General features: G+C 43.9%; 1 protein-coding gene across 1 annotated transcript in view; it reads right to left on the bottom strand.

The window, feature by feature from the left end:
- The window catches only part of TRPC5 (transient receptor potential cation channel subfamily C member 5), a gene marked incomplete at both ends in the record, with an annotated part of 63,038 nt that overhangs the window by 11,514 nt on the left and 28,820 nt on the right, over positions 1-22,704 (bottom strand). Inside the window, 4 exons of the mRNA XM_084293975.1 lie at positions 7,352-7,547; positions 11,950-12,272; positions 16,325-16,464; positions 19,347-19,683. Of these exons, the coding sequence (XP_084150101.1) occupies positions 7,352-7,547; positions 11,950-12,272; positions 16,325-16,464; positions 19,347-19,683 (996 nt within the window). The remainder of the gene's footprint in view (positions 1-7,351; positions 7,548-11,949; positions 12,273-16,324; positions 16,465-19,346; positions 19,684-22,704) is intronic.

A 22,704-nucleotide genomic window follows, 5' to 3' on the forward strand; every position in this document is an offset into this window, starting at 1 on the left:
ATCCTTCCTTAAGTAACATGAAGAATAAAATAATAATTCCCAAACTTTTATAGTTAATCAGTGAAACCACGCATAGCTGTTCAGGTATTTTTTGCTTTTATCATTGGTTGTGAACTGCCCACCCTCAGCAGAGGAGTGGAGATGGACTGTGTCTGTTCTTGAGGCTGGAAAGGTCGCAGCGCCAGTGGGAGAAGCCGGTGTCTGACGCCTCCAGACAGCAGCCTGCTTGCACAGTCACTTAAATGCAGCGCACGAGCTGAGCTGCCAAAACTTGAAAAATTGCTCAAAAATGAAAAATTGTAGCTAAATATTCTGGTTGTTTAAACATATCCTTGAGGCAAAAGAAAGGAAACCATTATGAAGGTATGAGATTGCTCAAGTCCCGTAACTGAATCTCGAGCCGTGCACAGAGCACTGATTTAAGAGATGAAGTCCTTATTTCTCCCCCAGACTCTGGCGCTGGGTGTGCAGCTGAGGAGCTGTGGGGAGCTGCACCAGACAACAGTGTGACTGCAGCACAGCACCCAGGTTCTTCAAAATCTTTCTGTTTAATTGGATGGAGTTGTATGTATCCTGTTTCACCTATATAATTAGCGTGAACTTACTTGCTATATTGCTGTAGCGAGGTGGGGGTTGGCCTGTTCTCCCACGTGCCTGGTGACAGGACGAGGGGGAATGGGCTAAAGTTGCACCAGGGGAGGTTTAGGCTGGATGTTAGGAAGAACTTCTTTACTGAGAGGGTTGTGAGGTATTGGGATGGGCTGCCCAGGGAATTGGTGGAGTCACCATCCCTGGAGCTCTTTAAAAGATGTTTAAGTGTAGATCTCAGTGATATGGTTTAGTGGAGGACTGGTTAGTGTTAGGTCAGAGGTTGGACTCAGTGATTTTGAGGTCTCTTCCAACCTAGATGAGTCTGTGATTTCTGTGACTACAATCTAAGAAGTCATATTTCAGGGGAGTCTTAATATAGCTGTTCCCATTGCTTACCATCAGGTGACAGTTCACAGACAAATCCCTTTTCTCTTACTGCTTTTTCCTCAAAAACGTTTTTCCTTTATCTTCTGCTTCTTCCCTTTTCCTCTGCCGTCTTAACAGAAGTCCCCTTGATGCAGAAGCACAAGATAATGCTAATTGAGCTTGTCAGGTCTAAATAAAAGATGGGCTAGTGCAGGGGGCTGCAACCTGTGTGGGTCCATCTGGATACTTCAGCTTCTATCATGTAGCAGGAGCGAACCTTGCTGCGCTGCTTCGACGTAATGGGCAGAGAGTTATTGACCTGTCATGTGGGGCACCAGCGTGGTACATCAGGGAAACAAAACCCAGCCATGCCAGGGCCAGCAAATTCCCTATAATATCGTAAATCAGCCTGGGGTCACCCCAAAATCTGAAGATCTTGGTCTTTACTTAAATGTCATGTTTCCACTCCTCTGAATAACGCCCAGGTGGTTTGGCCCTGGTGGCACACGGGGTCAGATAAATACATTAAAACAATAATAATAAAAAAAAAAGATTAAAAACACCAGAAAGCTTTATCTTTCTGATCCTGCTGACAACACTTACATGAGCAAGGGCTTGCAAGGATCGGGCCCTAGGATGGCAAATTAGCTTTGTCTGCTCTAACAACAGAAGAAAGATGCAGAAGATGAAGTCAGAGCATAGAGAGTGCTCCCATTTAGAGGCTCTGCAAACACCAGATGAATATTAACAACTTGATTCAAGTCCATGGGTTATATGTAATTAGGCCAAAGCCAGCAAAAAGACAAACAGTTCTACACCTTCAAATGAATACTTCAGCTTGCTAACAAAAAGCAATTAAGCTGCCTGCCAGTCTACAGCGAGGCTCCGGGGCTAATTCCACACACTGGCCTCTCGCCGTATGGCGGTATTGCAGCACATCATCGCCGAGATCTATTTCCCTGCTTTTCAAACAGAAATCTGCTGGGAGTCCTCTGCACCCCGTCATCAATTCCAGACAGAGCACCCAGCCCTGGGCATCAACCCCACTCCCCATAAACCACGTTGAGCTCCCAGTGAGGGAACTGGAGAGCAATGGAAATCTGCCTGTCCAGAGGTCACAGAAGGCACTGCGGCAGTTCAAGAGGATTTGTGATTTAATTAATTGTTCCTGATGAGATGGGTGAATTTTGAGAGCGTGGTAACTGAGATTTGGATGGCTGTGGTTACACCAGATTGAAGGAAGGGCTTGAGCATGCTACCTGCACCCAGGACATGGGGTCTGTACGTGAGCAGTGACAGCAGCATGTGTGCAGCAGCCAGCTGGAGCACCTGAGGACCATAAAACTGGGGAACAAATGCCGATACTTCATTCAGCTGGCAAACCAAAGGAGAGTCATTTAACTCCCTTTCTAGAGCCTATTTGCTTTGTTACTCTGTAAAAAGCTTCAAGATGAATTATTAATCCCAGCTCATATTGACAACAAGCACATAATTTCATTTCCTGCTCTATGACAGAGTTCAAAACCAAGCACATCTCAATTTCTCCTAAGAAATTCGAATTAATGGTTCCTGAATGGCTCTTGTGAGACAAACACTTCCCGATGCTTTAGCAGAGCTTGGATATTAGTCTGGGCTTTGGAGCTGGCCTCACCTTTACAGGGGGACAATCCACTGTCCCAAACCTTGCCATGTGCAGGGACTGTCCAGCTCTGCATCTTGAATTACCATTTTGTGATTTGTCAAATTCTTCCTTAGCAAAAACACCAAGTAGTCATTGTGCAGTTCACGTCAGCAGAGGAGGTGCAATAGTTTTGGACAGCCCAAAGGATCACAGATCACAGTGAGGAAGGGAATTTCTGCAGCTGTCATGAAGTAAACTGGCTACCAGTTACTGCCATGGTGGTGAAGGCCTTCAGCTAGTGTAGAGAACCAGAGAAATTTATTTTTCATTGTAGATCAAGAAAAGTTCGATATTCCCTCCTGGGGGAAATCCAAAGTCATGCTGGAAACAATGGAACAGGGAATTGGATGTTTTTTTAGACTCTTCTGTGTTTTCATTTTTAAGCTCTCTACTCTGAAAAAAAATGAAGAAAATTCCATGTACAGCACCCCTACACTGAAAGTCAATTTCCTGAAAGTGATCGCTTATTTTTAGCTGTACATACCAACTGTTTCTGTTTACTATACAGCTTTTGTTTTGCTATACACCATATTTATTTTTTTTTCATTCTTCTTCTCCACAACATATCACAGAATCACAGAATCACAGAATTTTCTAGGTTGGAAGAGACCTCAAGATCATTGAGTCCAACCTCTGACCTAACATGTGCTAAAATGAACTCTGTTTCATTCTATCATTTAAACCTGCATTCCTTGCTTGGTGTCCAAAGTCCTCATTTCTCCAATATCAGCACTGGTAGCTCTCAGGTTGGTCACACACTGCCTTCAGAGATGCACTGGAAAAAATTAAGCATGCAGAAGTTACACCTTCACTTTCTTGCACGGTAGCAGTAGTTAAGGGTAATTTTTCCCAGACCTGCTTTGGTGTGGTGCTATTCCCGAGGCATTAAGCATCTTTGTTCTTCCCTAAAACTTCTGGAAGCTGCAAGGGCTTACAGCTCTCCCTAATGTCGGTGGGATGCCTGGTGCTGCAGTGCTGTTGTGTGCCACTTGTTGCTCTAACCCACCTGGAATCCAAATCACAGCCCTACGGTTTCCCTCCTGAAGGAGCCTTAGCTCCTCTTCTATCGATCTTGTTTCCCTTGCTCCTGCAGCTGCACGTCAGAAGTGTTTGTACAGTCCCAGTGAGTAATTCCCGTGTGGCTTTCCAGACTCCGGTGGATGTGTCCATGAGGAACATGCTTTCAGAAAATACAGCTCGAGTGCTAGTTTCCTGCTAAATGCACTTGCACCACAGAACACCAAATTGCACCTGCACCTTTGGGACCTAGAAGACATGCGTGCTTGGGTGTCACAATACCCACTGTCACAGTGATTTGACAAAACAGCACATTTAAAAAAAAAAAAAAAAAAAAGACTGGCAGGAGGATTGTACAACTTCAGACACAGCCAAGTGGCAGTCCTATAAGAAACAGCCTATCACATAAAATGTGCTCATTACCCACTCTGTTACTTTATCCTACTTGTGAGTGATGGAGCCACCTGGCCACTCTCAGATAAGTCCCATTGTCCTTCCTCTTGTCATCGTGACACATTCCTCTTGCATTCATCAGGGGATGGTATTTCTGTCACGTCTGGGAAGGTATTTAGATGAGAGACCCAGCAGTGCATAACACCCAATTGCATTCTGTGCTGCTTGTATAGAACATTCTGATCTTCCCAAATTGAAACAGCCCACAATGCGTGGACATTTCATTGTGCCTTTGGATTTTGTTTGCATTTTCAGTAAAACATAGTGTCTCCCATAATCCGCTACTGACAATGGTCTAGCATGAAAAAAATCAGTATCAAAATGGCTTCAGGGTACCCGTATAAAATATGTGTATTGAAGTCTGAAATAGCATAGTGACAAAAAATACCAACTAAACAAAAAACACACAACAAAATTATTTCAGAAAAATTCTTCTGTGAGTCAAGAATCCCTCAAAGCTCTGTGCATGTTTTACTCTTTGCTTGCCTTGCTCTGCCTTCCACAGATACGCAGTGGTTTCATACCGTGTGCCTGTGGTACTTAATGAACTACCGAGCCCAAATCCCATACAGGGGAAACACGACGAAGGGCAGGAACAGCTTGCCTTCTCCGTCCTCTGACTTCACAGCAGAAAATTCGTGTGCATATGAGACAATAGAGAACAGCAAGCCTGAAGGCTTTGTGTCGGTGACAAAACGGCTATAAAGTGAGAGATGGAAGAAAAGAGGGGAGAAAGAATGCTTGCATTGCAGCAGTGCCACTGGCTCATTAGCAAGTTGAATTAATGAAGATGTTCTTACCACTCAGCTGCTGGGAAATCAACAAGCAATGGTGTGCTGTCATTCCTGACGTTTAGCTCATTTTATTTCTCTGTAGTCCTGCACAAGGCAAAAGATTTTCTACTGCTGTATTTGAGAAGACGACCCCACTCCAAGGGTGTCTTGCCCTTTCTCCTCCTCCCTCCCTGGTGGGATGCTGTCATTCATTGTGTATTCGATGTAATATAAACATCAGGAGGAGGAAATGCCCTGTTTAGCAACCTGTCTACTGTGATTCAGAAGGGGGAGAGCTGATTACAGGAGGTTAAAAAAATGACCCACAGTTGTAAAGCTCAACATTTATTAATGAGTTATTTTCTTCAGGGAAGAAATTAATTGATGTTTGCCCTTAGAAGACACATGAAGAAAACCTGTCCCTGGGAGAATGTTATGAGCATGCAGAAATGTTAGCTTCAAAAAACAAAGCAGCACGCAGCGCCCCAGCCGAGGCTGGAAGTGACTGTGTCTTGTCCTCCTAAGAAATGTCACTGCTCTCAGTAGTAATTGCCATATGACAGCTTAAGTGACAAAGAAGTATCCCAGAGCATTTTCATTGTTGTTACTCTGAGCAGGGGCCTCACCTCATGCTGCACGCTGACTTGCTTGTTATGCCTAGGCTATGCCTGGTGATTCCAGCCCTTTACCTCCAGGTCTCTCCTAAGCAGTACTTTCCAATGAAGGAATTCACTACTCCCAAATGCTGGATATACAAAAACTTCCAAAAAAACAGACTTCCATGCTCTGGACCATTCGCTTCAGTTAATTGTTATGATGGGTCTCTCTAAGACGTGGGATTGTTTCTGATGTGTCATTGCAGCACTCAAATTATTCTGAGAAAAGAAGGATGAGTGGTTTATATCCCAGTGAATAACAAATACTTCCATTCTTCAGCTAGTCTTAAGTTTGGGCTTTGTGTCAGTGACAAGCCTGTTTGATGACAATAAAGCAAGGGGAATGGGAGAAAATGTCTAAAGAGAACAGCTTTGTTTTCTGCCCCTCATCCCAGTCTCCCTGGAATGTGAGGAGTAGCAGTGAACAAAGAGAAAGCACTTAAAGCATTGAAACAAACTGATAAAGGAGCGATGCCTTTGCGATAAGCTGCTTTCCTGCTCCTTTGGAAGGTCAGCGGTCCACTTTTTCTCATACATTTAACATGATAAAGATCAGATGTTCTAAAGTATCACCGATTTGGCTGGGTTTCTGCTCAGTTTGACTAGGTAACTGAATTTAGGAGCCGCGTGAATCAGCAGGTAATCAACAGCAGTTGTGGAAGCCATTCAAGCAGACAACTCAATAGTCTTCTCTGTGTGCTTCAGCCAGCGAAAGAGTTCACCCATACATTTCCCTGGGAAGTTGGGAATAAAAGCAGTAGCAGAGCTGGTGCAGGTTCTTTTTCTCTGTTTTGAGAAAAAGATGGATGTCTCCTCCACCTTATTCTAGAGTAAATCCAGCAGTCATACAATGCAGAGTAGGAAGTCTCTGCTCTGCCTGTACTTCTGAGTGACCAGCTGAGGACACGAATGACTTCATAACTCCTGTTTCTGTTCATAGTTGATGTCACTTTTTATCAGCTCTTCTCTAGAAAGTGCCCAGTGGTTCACCTTAAGTGCTCTGCACACAGAATTGAGCTTTGTTCCGTACTGTTTCTGAGTAGTTTACCTAAAGACCCTTAAAATGCAGAGCCATGCTGCTTTAGTTTTCAATCTGTTGACAAATGTAATTATAAATGTACAGATTGGCTTTTAGGCACATGGAATGAGATTACAGTAGAGAGACCAGTTTTGAACATTTGTATGAAGATAAAGTTAAGTTTGAAACTGGCTCTACAGCCAACTGGCAGCCTGGAGCTGCCTCAGCTCAGATTCATCCTGCTCTGAGGCTACCCAGGAATCTCAGATTACAGGTTTAGGGAGTCAGCTGCCAGGAGACTGGTTGCAGTTCCAGATGGAAATGATCTAATTTCAGTGGGAAGAGTATGGAATAAGAAATCGCAGATTGGGTGCCCGATACACACAGTTTCAAATGAGAAAGCAGTAATAGGAGAGAGGGAAAAATATACAAAAAAATATGGAAGTTAAAAACAAACGGGCTAAAATGCAGCGGAAAGGCTTCCCTTTATATGCCCTCTCTGCTACATAGCAAATCAGCTGCTAATGACAAAGTGATCAGTAAAGGTAGTCTACAGGAGAAGACAAGAGCAATTCAGAGGTAATAAGCTTTCTCCAGATATGAAACATTACAACAGAGCAAAACCTCCTCCACAAGCATGATTCAAGCTAGTGAGTAGAAATCCCAACTATCTGCTGTCAAAAAGTGGGGGCAGCAGTCTCCAGCGTCCCAGAAGACACGCACTTGCTACAAGGCAAACAGATGAGGCATGGCGGGGAAAAACGAACGCGAAAAGATAGAGAATAAGATAACTTACAGCAATGAGCTGGTAGGAGTTGTTCATCATGGCTATGAGCATGTTCAGGAGCACGACGAGAGAGATGACATTGTAGGTTCCAAACATAGTGGCTCCAACGAATTCTGTGAACTCATGTCTGGCTTTCACGTTGGTGACGTAGAGATTCAGCAGACCGAACACAGACCAGAAGAGTGACTGGAGGGTCTCGAAAAGTCTGAAGGAAAAATAAACACAGATTTTTACTTGGCTCTGGGAGATGGAAATCAATGCCTTTACGAGCTCTGGATGCGCTGAGGTTGGGTGTCACCCCACATGAGAGCTCTGTTGGTGGCACTGGAAGCACTCGAGCACTGGGAGCAATCAGGTGGGAATGGATCAACATCGGGAGCCTGGGATGCCACGGAGCAGCTGCTCAGCACAGCCATTTACTCTCCCCGGGAGGCAGTTTGCACTCCAGCCACAGTGACCCGTTGGAAGAGTTGCATCACATCACGAACATCCACTACCTGGCTGAGAATCACATGCTTGTGAGATGCACCGAGCCTAAGTGATGCGAAAAAAAAAAAAGACATTCCCTTTCCCAATGTTCACCCATGCAAAGAACCCCGGTATATTCCCTCTAACTAAAACAGGCACGGAGTGACACTGCTGTTACGTAGAGATACGACCTCTCCTGTTTAACCAGTGCCTGCATCATTAACATGTCTGCACGTTAAATGCTCACGGAGCCCATGCTCGAGTACAGCACGACCAAACTGTGTGCCACAAGAAGGCACCACGAGGGAGGAGATGCGAGGAATCACAGCCTCTTGAACCTTCTGCACTGATGTAGGCTCACAGCTTGCGATTACTCGGACTGCAAGTGAGCCAGGCCAGCTTGCTAACACCCTGCCTGGTAGCACTGCACGTGGCTGAAAATGCTGCTCTGGTTTGTGCCCAGCTCCCACCCACCGCAGAGCAGTGCCCTCAGTATCATGCTGCAACAATTGATCAGTAATGACTCAGATGAAAGGGAGTCATCACATTAATTCAGCTTGAGAGGTTTTCTTCTTTTGAAGTCTTCCATCCAGAGATGAACTAGACCTGACCCCCCTGTGCTTTACAGCTGATGAGATCATCCCAGGTCTCTGTTTGCTTCAGCCAGAGACAAGTGACCTTTTGCAATCACGTCAAATACATAATCAGCAATCTAAATAATTGCTCTATTTGGGCATCTTTGTTTTGGCTTTCCAAAATATGGCATTTATATCATCAAAAAATGACATTTATATGCCTGTTTAAGAGTTTCCATTTTGGCCTGGGGTCAGTAGATATTTTCAAATGCTCTTACTAGAAAAATCAATAAAAATAAATTCGGATACTTTACTTAACATACCAGGAATCTGTTCTCCTGGCTTCTCCAGGCATCTGTTCCACACATAGCCCCACGCTTTATATGGGGATTTAGTTTCTTTGTGTTTTCTGGACATCGTTTTTCACTGGCCAATATTATGAAGGCTCTAAAGCAAAAATCCTTTCTCCCAGAAGTCAGGTTGTTAGGGTTATTAAATAAGTGAGGTAATGGTAAAATAAGGATTAAGCAAAGAATGCTAAGCATTTTGCTATTAAAAATAGCGGAGTGCTTGCTATCTTTTAACTTATTTTAACTATTAATGGTGGAAGTACTGATTAGGGTGTAGGCTCAGGAGAAATGGATGTCTGTGTCATGCTTACATGAAACTGAAATCAGTCTCAGAAGTGCTCAGTGCATTGCCTTGAACTCCCAATTTTACAACCAGGAGTGTAACTGTGCCCAGATTAAGGCCATATATTAACATCTGGGCATGTAGTCACAGCTGAGAAAGACAGCAAATGGTTTCTGCAGCTTTGCAGAAAGACTTAAGTCTTTCCTCCTTGTTTAATGACAGGCAAGAGCTATGATCTTTTTTTAGTGTTCAGGTGGGGCTCAGCCCAGCTGCCAGCCCAACTCCCCGTGAGCTCTCTGCAGACAGCAAGGTGCAAGTGGTTTCTTTCTCCCTTTCCTCCTCTTCCTCTCTCTCTTCTCCCTTCTGCAGTTGCCAGAACCACAGTGCTAAACGTACTTTCAAACTGCCTGCCTAAGCAGGAGACAAGCTGCTTTCTCAGAGATGCTTAAGCCACACCATAAAAACTTAAATTATTCATGTCTTCACCTCATTGCTGTCACAAAGGAATATTACTTTTCCGTGATCTGTGTTTGCGACGCAGAAAATTTCCTCACCAAAAAAATATGAAACCCTTCCTTTGGGAGTAATAGGAAATAATGCCCCAGTAAATAGACGTCACATTTTAAACAAGCTGCACAAACACGAACAGTGTCCTGCTTTCCCTTCCCTTACAAAATTAGATCTTATTGTGTGTCTGCCTAGAAATGCTGGTAGGAATCAAAGGGGACTGATTGAAAGCTTTTCACATTTATTCTTCCATTAGGGATGAACCACGAGCAAAGTTGAGCTAACACCAGCTCTGATTTGAATTCACTCCAGTCATGCTTGCTCTCCCCAGCCCAACGATGTAATTTTCTGTTTTGCAGGTTGCTCGTTCTTAGCCATTCACCCATGCTGTGCGTCTGCTCGAGGGCCAAATGTCAGCTTGTACTGGGGGTGTTAATAACGACTATTTAAACTTTTAAGAACATGTTAAATAAATTTCTTAAGCAAGGCTCAAACAAAAAAGTAACTGCAGAGCATTCTGTCCCCTGCCAGGAGACCTCAGTCCTAATGGATCCCCTCCCACTGCGATTTTGTTTTAAACAAACCTCTGTCATAAAGGCTGAGCCCCCTCAATTTCCTTCCTGTGCCACATTCTCCTTGGCAGGGGGGCTCAAACTGCATGTTAGGGTGGGAGAAATTGTGGTTTGTATTTAAACTGATCCACACACTTTCTGTTAAGTGGTTCTGTATCATTTCTAGTTCTCAAGATGTTGTACCTTCTTACTTACTTGAGAATCTTTCTCGTTGTTGTTGTGTTTTTTTTTTTTTTTGTTGTTTTGTTTTGTTTTCTTCTTTTTTTCCTCCTGCTGATCTTTTTCTTTAGTCAAATCTTGTTTTTACTTGCTCCACTAATCTGCCAACAGTGAAATCTGTAAAACAACTGGTTTGCAGTGGAGACAGGTCCGAACCAGAACGCAGAACTGGAATACATCTGTTCAGTGTAGCTCCAGGGAAAGGCACACTCCAGTCCTGAACTTTGTGGTTTTGACCCTTCCCGAGCTAGAAGTTGCCACTTAACAAACATTGTGCTTGCCAAACATTTCTCCCTCTGGCTGCTCCATCAATATGGACGTAGATCAAGGAATAGCATTTGCTATTTAATTCCTTCGCAAGGGCAGCACAACACATTTCTGGGGCATTGCAAACAATTAAAACAGAAAAAAGACTGGAGTCTTTAATTCTGTTTTTCATTAGCACAGTGCAGTTCCATTCACTTCCTCCAGATATAGATGGGTTTAATGAGAAAATTAATCAAGCCGATGGTGTTCCTGCTCTGCAGTGAAAATGGCAGCACGTACGGTCTACCAGGACTCTGGTTATGAGGCTCTTCTAAGGCTGGACTTTATCCCAGGAAAATCTCCCCCTTCTTGTAAGGAGGGTCAATGACAGAGACAATGTTGGAGCCTTCCCTCTTCCAACGTGGCGTCAGCCATCATTTGCTTTTGATAACAGTGCAAAACTGACACGAATCCTTTTTTAACCTCCAGCCTTCAGCTGACGAAGGGTGGAGAATTACTGGGCATTATGCTAAGTTGTATTTAATTTTGCCTGACGTGGTGGACAACAGTTTTGTTTTGCTTGCTTGCAGGGCGTAGGCCCTTTTCTAGACGGTGCTTTATTTATTTCTCTTCCCTTTGTGTTTTAAGTACTGTGCAACCAGCAAGAACAATCAGATGGGGGCTGATTATTATAATTATTTCCACTATTAGTAATTAAAACAAATAGATCAGAAAGACAATTCATGTTATTTTTCAGCATGTGCTTTGTCTTTCAGCCCTGCCAGCTGTCAGCACAGCGATTTCCATGCCAACCTCTCAGTAAAGTACCAGCATTTCCAGCAAAATGGATTTTGATGTGATTTTAGTCTCACCCCACTGCGAGAGAATCAGAGAAGCCTGTAACCTCGTGTGTGTAAAAATGGCCTAGGTGAGACTGTTGTTGCTCTGTCATGTTATTTATTAATACGTTTTTTTTTCATATGTTTATCCCTTGTTTTCTACATTTTGTTTAGCTTTCCCCCCTTTCCTCCAGAATAAGACAAAACAAATACTACAACAGGATACCTGCGTTCTCAAATATCCTGAAATTGTACGTAGCCATCATAAAATTTCAGTTGCAGGATCACGTAGAAAGGCTTTTTGGTCCAGAACAAAAATGATTGTCTCTCACTTCCAGCCCTAAAAGCCCTTCTGTGACAGCAAAGCTCAGCAGAATTCTCTGCCCCAGTTAACTCACACTTTTCCTGCACAGTTGAGCAGCTCACCTGGTATTTGCAAATGAATAAATAAAGACACTTTCGGCACAATGATAGACAACACGCAAAGGCAGGTAAGAGAGGAGACAGCGCAAGTCACCCTGAAAATCATAAAGGAAAGAACATCTTACGTGGAGAAGGCATTGTTCTGTTTCTCACATCGGATCCCCTTGCAGTTGTTGGGTTCCTCCGAGGCACTGGTCTCATAATAAAAATAAAGCTGGTTCAGTCCATTGGCGAAAGCCAGAAGCACCAGACAGTAGATAAAAAGGAATTTAAGGATGTCTAGCAGCATGCGTCCCAGAGAAATCTGCAAGGGTCCCAGGTGTGAATTTGCTGTAAACAGGGATATGAGACGCAAGGAACTTAAAATGTTGGATATTGCAAAGAGGGCTTCTGCAATGAGAGTGGGGTGCCACATTTCCCATTCCTCCCTTGGACGAGAGCCATTATACTGAAAGAAAAAACAAGGGTATAAAAGTGAATTATCTTGTCATGATTTTGAGATACCTTGAACACTCACACCTGCTAATACTAATGCTTGATATGTAAATAAATGCTAACCAGGTACTGGTGACACAAGAAGTGCTTTTCAACTGCCAAGTGTCAGTTCAGGAGTCACTGAATTCAGGAACCAGGACCGAAGCTGAGTTGATCAGGGCAGAGACTTAGGTTTAATGAAGCCTTCTTATGAACTTCCGACAGATTTAGACCCTCCAGTACAAATAGCTTAGTGGGACTGAGTTTCTGGTTTGTGAGTTGTACTTAGCTTGAATTTAGATAACAGGCCTTCTGAATTTCGAATTCACTGTGGGTAATTCAGGTCCTTGGGTTCACATGTGATCTCCTTCTCTTTAAACATTTAAAAGGGTGCGGACTGCCCCATAGCAGGTTCAGGTCATTTCCAATTATCTTTTTTTCTTTTTCCCCCCCTAAATATTACTGCACCTTCAAAACACTGCTAATTCCATGAAGACTGAGAATACATCTGTTCAGTGTAGCTCCATGAGAATGAGGGAAGGGAATAAGGAAAGCAATGAAGGATGGAACACCACAAGTGGATGCTTTCCCTCCCATGTAATCTCAAAAAGGTGCCAACAGCCCAGAACCAAAATGCTGTCTTGGTATTAATTTCCTTATTAGTTAATTTGTCATGGCAATTTTCGGAAAGTACCTAAAGCAGAAGTCCTAATTACAGCCAAAATAATGGATACATTTGAGCGCCTCAATTATAAAATTAACATGGTTTGTAATGTAACTGTAAAAGCAGAAGCATTATCTGAGCCAGATGCAAGCAGGTAACATGAAAGAGCTGGTTATATAAATGTAACTTCTCAGGCTTAGCTACACTGCCACAGCAGACAGGAGTCAAAGACATTTTAACATCAAGAATAATTTATCCTTTCAGCATTTGTTTCTGCTCATTTAACGTGTATAAAAAGGCAAAAAATGCACTTAGAATTATATCGCTGATAGTGTAGCCAGAGTGTTTAGGTGTCTTCATATTTTTTGTATGTTTCAAAAGAAAATGGCATCAATATCACATTGGCAGATGAGTTTGTAGGGACTTTACATATAAATCTGACTGTCCAATAAATTAATTCACATTTTTTTTCAAGGACACAGATGAAGCAAGTAGATGTTTCCAACTATTCCTCCGTATGAAGGAGCTGAGACACGACACAAAGGCATTTCAGTGTGACCTCTGCTTGCTTCTGACATTTCCGAACCGTTGCCTATTCCGTGAACATCAGGCCTGACTTTCTTAACTTGATTTGAAGACGGGTCTTAAAATGTTTACCAACAAGCAGATGTTTAAAACCTTTTGCCAATAACCAACAGCGGGGTGGGTGGTTGTGAACAGCCAGCCTCCCCTGCCTAGGGAGCAGATTTGCACATTTGTTCACGATTCTCTTCTGCGTGCTGGCCGGACACAGCAGCCCTGGGGCTCTCTGCCAGGGTAGAGAGCACATGAGAATGTAAAAAGCTCTTCTTCATCTCACATCTATTTTTAAAGCAACTCGTTAGGGTCATATTTTGGCCCTTTATAAAGTGATGGTATATCCTTGCTTGGAAAACCATAGTCACTTTTGAACAGCTCCGCACCACAGGTAACAGAGAAATCGGCGATTTCAGCGGTATCTAATGAAGCTGAGAAGGCTGGAGTTATTCAGGTTAGGCATCAGAAGATGAAAAAGAGCAGAAATGTATACAGAGTAGTACAAATAAGTTACAACAGACAGTCACGTTCACCCTTCCTCATTACGTAATTCAATGCAGCAAATGAAAACTGATTAAGAAAGTATTTTTGCCCTATAATTAAGCTGAAGATTTCATTGTTACTAGATAATATTGAGGCCAGGTCTTGGAACCAGTCAAATCAGGGGGAAAAAAGGTCTCCAGGTAAAAACAAGGATTGAAAATATTAGTGTCAGTATGCAATTTATTTTTCTGATATTTGGCAGAAAGCTAAATGTCCATGTAATCTTTTGAAGTTCCAAGAAACATTAGACTATGGTATACTGGCATATATACCAGCCTTTTCCAGCCCTGGGCTGTTCTATAAATAACAAAAACCTTTCTAAGTCACGTTGCAAAAAAAAATTGAAACCATTATGTTTTAAATCCTCATGTTTCAGAGTGTACTGCAACCTTTAAGCAACATAGGTCAGAAGGGAACTTGAGGGGGCATGCTGTTTCAGAGCTACTGCTATGTAAGATTTTCTGCACTTCTTGGAATGGTCTGACATTGGTCCTTAGCAGGGACCAGACCTTAGATTAGCCAGGTTTAATCCAAATGGGTTTGATCTGTACTCAAATGGATATATTCCTGTAAGCATTCTTTTTTGTGCTGGCGTATAGGTCTCTGTAGTTAGCCCGTGTGTTTCTGTAGTTTTTGCAAAGTATATAAACAAAGCTGTACTTCCTTTGTATGTGTAGTTTGGCTGTGAGCTTAAATCTCAGTGTGTGACCATATAAATCTGTGGATGCATGGCTCTTTTAGTAATTTGTGTGTGAGAGAGAAAAAGAAAGAGATTGTTAACATTTTAGGATTTGTTCACGAATGTTACAATTTCCAGTATTTTCTGTATTGCTCACAGTTTAAAGACCAACCTTTCAAGTCTCTAATTTCCTCACTGGTTCTGAATGTTAGGAGAAAAAAGACATAATCTGTTTCTGCTTTGATGCTGTCACAGAGCTGCCTGTTCAGGGAATAGCAACTGTCTTGAAGCTTTTTCCTTTGAAAAACCAACTCACCACTATGCAGCCTTCTGGATTTTAAAAAGGCTCCGTAGCAGGACTGCTTGCAGAAGGGTTTATGTAAGAGCATTCCCATTTTGGAGTCAATGAGCTCTGTGAAATTTTCCACTCTTTTCCCCTCTGCCTGCATACAAACTTGGGGGGGGGGGGGGGGAGAGGACACACTACACAGGGTTGCTTTTGGGGATGTGCTTATCCTGGTTTCTAGGAGTGGGCTACAAGAAGTAGTTCCCTTCTGCCTGGGCAAAACCTACACAGTAGCACAGCAGAACTATGAAGTGCATAAGGTTAAGGAGCAGGCTACAGTTCCTTGATTTACACCTGTGTAATTCCACTAACTGCAGTGAATTTATAGCTGATTCACATCAAGAAAAGAATCAGGCTCAGGAGATGGATGCCAGCCAAGCACGCAGCTCCAACTGAAGTCAAAGACAGCCACTGCATAAGGAGCTTTGCAGGAGGCCCTTTGTGTGTTGTCTGTGTCTTTGAAAAACAGAGACAGAGAGAAAGCGCTTGAGGCCATCCTCTGGCTTCAAAACGTGTGCATATGCTAACTTGGTGCATCAGAAATTTATAAATGTGGAAGGTGCTTTTGAGGATGAGCTCTGATGTGCACTCTCACCACAAATGTAACATGACAGTGAGGAATCTGTAGTTCTAAAGCTCCAGTGTGCTCCTTTGTCATCTCCTTGCCTACAGTTTAAACCTATATATTCAAGAAGAGAAGCTGACTCCTTTACAGCAGATGGAAGCCCCCTACCAGCAGGTGTGCTTTTCGTGGTAGGCTTTTCACAGACTCCTGGTAAGTAATCTACAGATCTGTTGGGGCTCACAGACTACAGATTATAAATCTTGGCGGGAGATGTTTTCAGATAACCCAATTCTTGTTGTTCCTTACTCTTTTATTTAAAAATCATGCTTTCATGAAGTTTAGCATTGTTGAAAGATGTCAACACGGAAAACAAAACATATCTTTGGCAACTGAGTAGCTACAAAATGCACAGAAGTTGGGAAACTTCTACCCAGTGCCCACAAAATCTACTTCAGTATTAACCAAAGAGTAGAGATGGGAAGGAAGATCATTCTCCACACAAGTTAATAAGCTTTCCAGGTGAATTTTCAAAACTGGATTGCTTGAAAAACAGCTATTCTCTTTGATCTGTAATTTTGTGTCTGATAGCTTCTATCCCATATACTGCAGTTCTCAGAAACGAGTTACAAATGCTCTTGCCCAGGTTACTGTACCTTGACATAGGCAACGATTTTAAGGGAGATAGTTGCAAGGTAGAGGGAGTTCATTGCAAAGTCCATCAGATTCCACCAGTCATGTACGTACTCATTGAATCCACCATCCCACATTTCCTTGATTTCTCCCCAGATAAAACCTGCAGAAAGAAAGAGAGTTCACTGTCACGAGAAGGTATTACTCGCCGTTAAACTACTGTGTGTATGTGATGTGAAAAGACAATTATAAATTAACACCTTGGAAAAAATGCCTCATCCCTCCTGTCTTGTACAAGTAAAATCCTGCTGATTACGAGGCATTTTACAACTCCATTAGGAATGCAGTCTAGAGAGATCTGAGAAAGAGCTAGGCTTCCTATGCAGGGCTTCAGATACAAAGACAAGGAGGCTGCCTGAAACATATGTTAATCGCAACCAGTATGAGTGGATTGGCTCAGACGAAATTTGTTTTATATGAATAAACTATTTAAGTAACTGTATTTGTTATGTTTTCCCGTAGGTTGTCTGCTCCCACGGTAATTTATTGCTCAGTTGGACAGTACTGATTTTTTTTCTAACTTTTTCTGCAGAACACACGACACTGGCACCAGCTTCTGCATACCAGTATATTTCCTCCCTGACCTGGAAATATCACACCAGAGAAGGAAGAATTGAATTCATTCTCTATGCTCAGTTACTGCATTTATGCATCTTGCTGCACTGAAAGCCCATCGGGAGTATTTGTGAAAAAAAAAAAAAAAAAGGTACGACTCAGCATGGAAAAGGGCACTGCAGCCTGGCACCACATCTCTCAGCAGTGACTCACCTAACGTCAAATACGGCTGTGGGTTTTGCGAGGTGAAAATTTGTTCCCAAGGATATGGCCAGAGCCCATCATCTCAACTCTGAAATGCCTTCTGGTAATAATTTGTGGCACTTGCTAACCTTCACCATGCCTCCCTGCTGCTAGAGGGGTAAGGGTGAGCTTCAGTAGTTCATTATCTGGCATAAAATTTTCATTTTAAGCAACTCGTGTGTCCTTTATTTAAGACCTGTTTAAGTACTTTTGAGAGCCTAAGCCCAATTAAAAAGCAAATGGCAGCTAGGCTCCTACATCACCATGCTTCTGAGCATGTCCTCAGAGTCCCCTGGTACTTTGAACAAGCCAGTTTACAATATCCTTGCACCGAAGACCTGAAATGTGTGTGAAAAGAAAAAAATATATAAATCTCAAGGTATATTACTGCTACAGTTACCCAAATTGCTGCCCATACCCAACCACAGGATACCACAGTGGTCACTGAAATGCCACCTGCAGCTCAATTTTAGGACCTGAAAGTTCAACCTGAAGAGCAGATAATGTTGAAATGAACTGCTGCAAACATCCAGATATCAATCTTAGCTCTTCAGCTGCCAGCCAGCAGGTCAGTGGTCAGGCAAGCATAATGTCAAGGCCAATAAGGTAATTTTCTAACAGCTGCCAAATCTTTGCATGCACACAAAAACACAAAATAAATCAATGGAGTGGAGCCTGTTGAAGAACTCATACGCTGTATTTATAGTGAGTTATCATTGCTGGTTACTATAGTTACAGCAATGCTGTGTGTGCCTGTTCTCTCTCCTTTTATAGTGGAAGATATTTCATAAATAATAACCTTTAATCTTGTGAAACTGCTCTAATTTCTCCCATTTAATAAACAATCCCCAAACATCCCTATGTATCTGAAACAAAGGAACTAAAAAATGAGAAGAGAGAACGGTGACAGGCTATTTTGAAAGTTCTTTTTGTTTATGGATTATTCTTTCATCTGCACATCAATTTTGCTGAAGTGCCCACCATTTCCTTCAATTTAAACTGTGAAGTGAAGGATAAAGTGCGGAGATCACCTAAGCTCAGAAAAGACATTTAACCTTCTCAGCTTAAGTTTCTACCAACACGTACACCTCAGTGCCATAATCCAGGCTAGGAAGATAATGAGGCTTGAGTTACCATCTGGAGGTTGTGATGGAGCCACGCAAAGAGCAAAATGCCCTGGGTTGGGATGGAAAGTGATTTGTGAGCATGTTTGCAACTCTAATTTTCTTTCTGCATTTGCCATCAGCAAGTTCAGTTTTGGCACAGCGAGCAGCCAGGTGTGCTCAGCACAGAACCAGCCTGATCCTGAGCCACCACAGAAAGGAGGAGCCGGGTCCTGGTGTTACCCCAGGAGGGGAGCCAGCAGGCATGGGGATGCAGAGATGGACCCATGAGGAGCAGTGAGGAGCCCCAGGGAGAGCTCTGGAGATGGAGGTTTGCTGAGAGAGGTCTTCTTTTTTCTGCAGTGGCTCTGCCCACTTCCTCCCATCCCACCTCACCACCTCACCTGTACCTCCTGCCCCTGGGGGACCCGGACACCCCTGTTCTTCAGTTATGCCCAAGCCAGACCAGAATAACAGCCTCAGCTTTAACCTGCTCATAATAGTCAGCCCCTCCTTCTTCTGCTTACATTAGGGCAAATCAATATTGATTTGGTCAGTGTTTATCAGCACATGGGCATAAGGCAGCATGAGATTCATCTTCCCTTTTCTGCTTTCCTGCAGGCTGTTTGGGAGCCCAGGTACCTGCGTGCTGAGTCCCACTACAGATCAGCGAGAGGGCAAAAGCAGAGGCAGGTCCTCAGCTCTGCCTCCTGCCACCTACCAGCAGAAGGTAGCCGGCATTCAAGTGACACTATTTGTCACTACCATGACCCAGAAGCTAATTCCTACACCCGCTCCTTGCACAGTGCATGTGGGAAGCAGGGAGGGAGCTCTGCCTGCTGAGGTTTACTCAGGGTCATCTCTAAAGGCACGTCAGATGGCACCACGAACAGCAGAAGAGCCCTAGGCCAACAGGATCTGTTGTTCCAGAAGGAGCCCAGCTGTTTCCTGCAGTGCCTGAAGTCGGCTGCCAGATCTCTTTACACGCTGCTGATGCTGAGCTCAGGAATGAGTCTCCACACAGTTGCCATGGGCGCGAGTCAGGCGACTGTGGCTGAGGATTTTGGGGGGGTTTCTCATTTACCTAGAACCCAGGGCAGGATCAGCCACTCCACAATGGTGGGAGGAGGGCCCTGCATGTGGAGGTCGGTCCTGACGATGTGCTGCGATGCCAGCAGGAGCATGAAGAGGAAGGTTAGGTACGAGCCGGTGTGGCAGATAAACTTGATAAATGGCTTTTTAATGAACAGTCCCAGCCTGCTCTTCGGAGCGATCAGGTACGCCACGGATAGCACAGGGAACAGCAGTCCGATGGTGACACAGGTCAAGAGTTTTACTGCCCAGTGTTTCCGCCTCCATCCTGGAAAACCGTCGTACCAAAGCGTTGCTAGTAGCTGCTGGCAGTTTGGCTGAGCAACAAACTGAGGAAGAAAAGAGAAAGATTATTACAGGCTGGTACTTCATGCGTGCTGCCCCTTGTGTTACATGTCAGGGCCCACACAGACCCTCAGATACAACCTGGGGCTTGTATGGGGCGGAAGAATGTATTTTAGGGACAGAAAATAGAAAGGAGGGAGACTCCCCTCTGTTTTTCTTCACGGGATTTAAGATTTCTTCTATGAGGTCTTTTCCATTTGAAACATCCTCAGTCACCCACCACACGTAAAGCCTCGTGCAAAGGTGCTACAACTAAAATTCCTATTAGCTTTTTCTCTTCCCCTGCTTTTTCAACACATTTCAGGTTGCAACTGTGTCAAACAAATCACTGTCAGCATCTTAAGAAGTGACTATACGACAAGGCAGGAGGGAGAAGATGTAAAGCTCTGTGTGTCTGAGTGTGTCAGAGAGAGGATGTCTCCAGAAGCGTGTGGGGTGCTGCACATGATTTGTGTGAGGACGCCAGCATATGTGCGTGTGGGCCGGGCTGGGCATGAGACAGCATGCAGTAATGTGAAGTTCAGCCAGGTGACATCTGCTGGGGAGCAGGACAGCACGTTTGTAAATGTGCCTCGTTATTAAGAGAGCGGTTGTAGAAGGTAAGAGATTAGGCAGAGGCAAAAAGAAACCTTTGATCACACTGGGAAAAAAAAAAAAAAAAAAAAAAAGATGCTTGCAAGTTGGCTTTCAGTCTGTGACAACCAGCTTTGTGGTGGTGATTTACTGCATCTCAGGGACTCCATACCACAAATGCTCAGGTTGCAACTACTTCTGACAATTTTAATACCTAACAGCCCTTGGAATCGGAAACTCGAGCCAAGATATTTCTGGCCTGTGCCAGAAGACTTCATGTCCTTGATTATACCTGGGCAGCCCCATGATTTTCAGAACTTTTCAGACCCGACCCAGAGCTAATTAGAGATGTCTGCAAGATCAAGACAACTGTGTTTGTGTACTTGACTTCTAACCCACCGTGAGGAAGCTGAGTGCTGGCAGAGGCTGCCCAGAGAGGCTGTGGAGTCTCCTCCTTGGAGATCTTCAGAAGGGTCTGGCCGTGGTCCTGGGTACCCTGCTCGGGGTGGCCCTGCTGGAGCAGGGGCTGGACCAGATGGGCCCAGAGGGCCCTGCCAGCCTCCGGCAGCCTGTGAAGTTACCCTTCCTGAGCTGCTGAACTCAGGTTTGTCACTGGGCTCTGTGAGCTCCAAAGTAAACCTCAACTAAGACGCCGCTGCTGTTCATTACACTTGGCTCGTCTCTGTGTGACGGGGAGCTCTGGCAGGGATGGCGTGCTAACATCCTATCTTCGTGTAGTGCTGTCTTCTTGCCCCGTCAGGGAAGCTCGATTTTATCAGGCAAAGCACTCTTTTCTCACTATAACTTAAAACAGCTCTTGGAAGAAAGATGCCGTGGTGGCAAAGGGACTGGCTTCTGAACGCAAGGGTTGCCTTCTGCATGTTCAGCCCCAGCAGAAATGCCGTGGCAGACACTAGTCCACACAGTGCAGATGCAGCCAGGGCTAAGAACAAATCAGCCACCTCGTGTGCATTTATGAGACACTTACAAGGCTCTCCTCAACCCATCTAAAACGTTCATACCTAGAATTTGCCACCAGGGGATCACATTTGGTGTGAAAGAGACGATTTCTTAATGCAAGCTTCAGCACACGCCCGTGTCTGTTGAACACCCAAGCCCTGCCAGAACTGCCCGAAGTTGTTTAGTTCACACAAGGACTTTTCACGTGCAATTCTCAGAGTGCTCTACACAAGCAGAGCACGATCCTGCCATGTTAAAAAAAACAGCCAAACCAACAGGAAATAAAAGGGAGCAATGAGCCAGCAGGAGCAGATGAGCAAAGACAGCGGGAGGAGGTGATGCTGGGGTCTCCTCAGTCCCTGACCCCACAGCACGAGGTAGCGGTGGCATCCCAAGCCCCCACTCTGATGGCAAGTGGTATTTGGCAACACCCTGCAGAGCTCCCCCAGTGCCAGAAGACCAGGAACAACACACAGCAAGAGGGAAAAAAATCAAGTAACAATCTCCTCTTCTTTCTCTCCAGTTCTTACATCCTACCCAGTTTCTTCTGAATCTGGATTTTTGGTGTGAACGGTGTTGTAGAAAGCAAGGTAACCTGTCACAGAAATTAAACAAGGTCCTTTCTGCAGTTATTTTTGAATTTTGTGAATATATTTTCTACTTTGTAACAGGTTGGTTATCTCAGAATCAGACCGGTTTTGGACAGGCCAGTTCAAGGACACGGACTGACCACAATTAGTACCGAAACTCAAGTCTCCAAGAGGTGCAGCAGGCAGTTACGAAGCTGGATGTGTACGGGTTAGTACTGCAATAAACACCACTGCTGCATCTGACATCCGAGTGACACGGCAGTCCAGAGGGTATCAGAAAAGAAACTCAGAAGCACCTTTGATTTGGAACTAACTTCACAAGCACACAGCAGGAACTGGACAACAGTTGATACGGCAATGATCTCCAGAAAAAGCAAGGACCTGTTGCCCATAACTACCAGAAAATGGTGTTGTAAAATGCCAAATCTGGGGGCAGAGATGAAAGAAAAGATTCTCCAGAAAGTGAAAAAAACACCAAGCATTGATTCTTGCTTGGTTCGTTGGTTTTTAATCTGTTGTTTCAGAAGGGTCAGCGTGTTATATTTAAAAGCTAGAAGACAGGGAGGGTTACGCTGCTGGGTTTTTTCATTTAAGATCACAAAGGGGAGCTGTGACCGGACCTGTTCTGCAGTAATTTACATGGTAATAGACACTGCTATTTCTCAGAGATGAGGTACAACTTTTTTTTTGAGGGGGAAAATGTATAAACACATTTTCTTTTTATCACATACGATAGAAAGCTTTAAGGGGAGAACAAATCTGTTTTTCCCTTGAGTCAAAGTCAGAGTCATTTGAGAAATCAAATGACTATATGTTCCTCTGGTTGCTGTGCAACTTGCGAGCATCTCAGAAGTGCCTCCTCTCTGCCTAATAGCTCATTTA

The sequence above is a fragment of the Netta rufina genome (genome assembly GCF_964035555.1).
Source record: "Netta rufina genome assembly, chromosome: 12".
Classification (NCBI taxonomy): domain Eukaryota; kingdom Metazoa; phylum Chordata; class Aves; order Anseriformes; family Anatidae; genus Netta; species Netta rufina.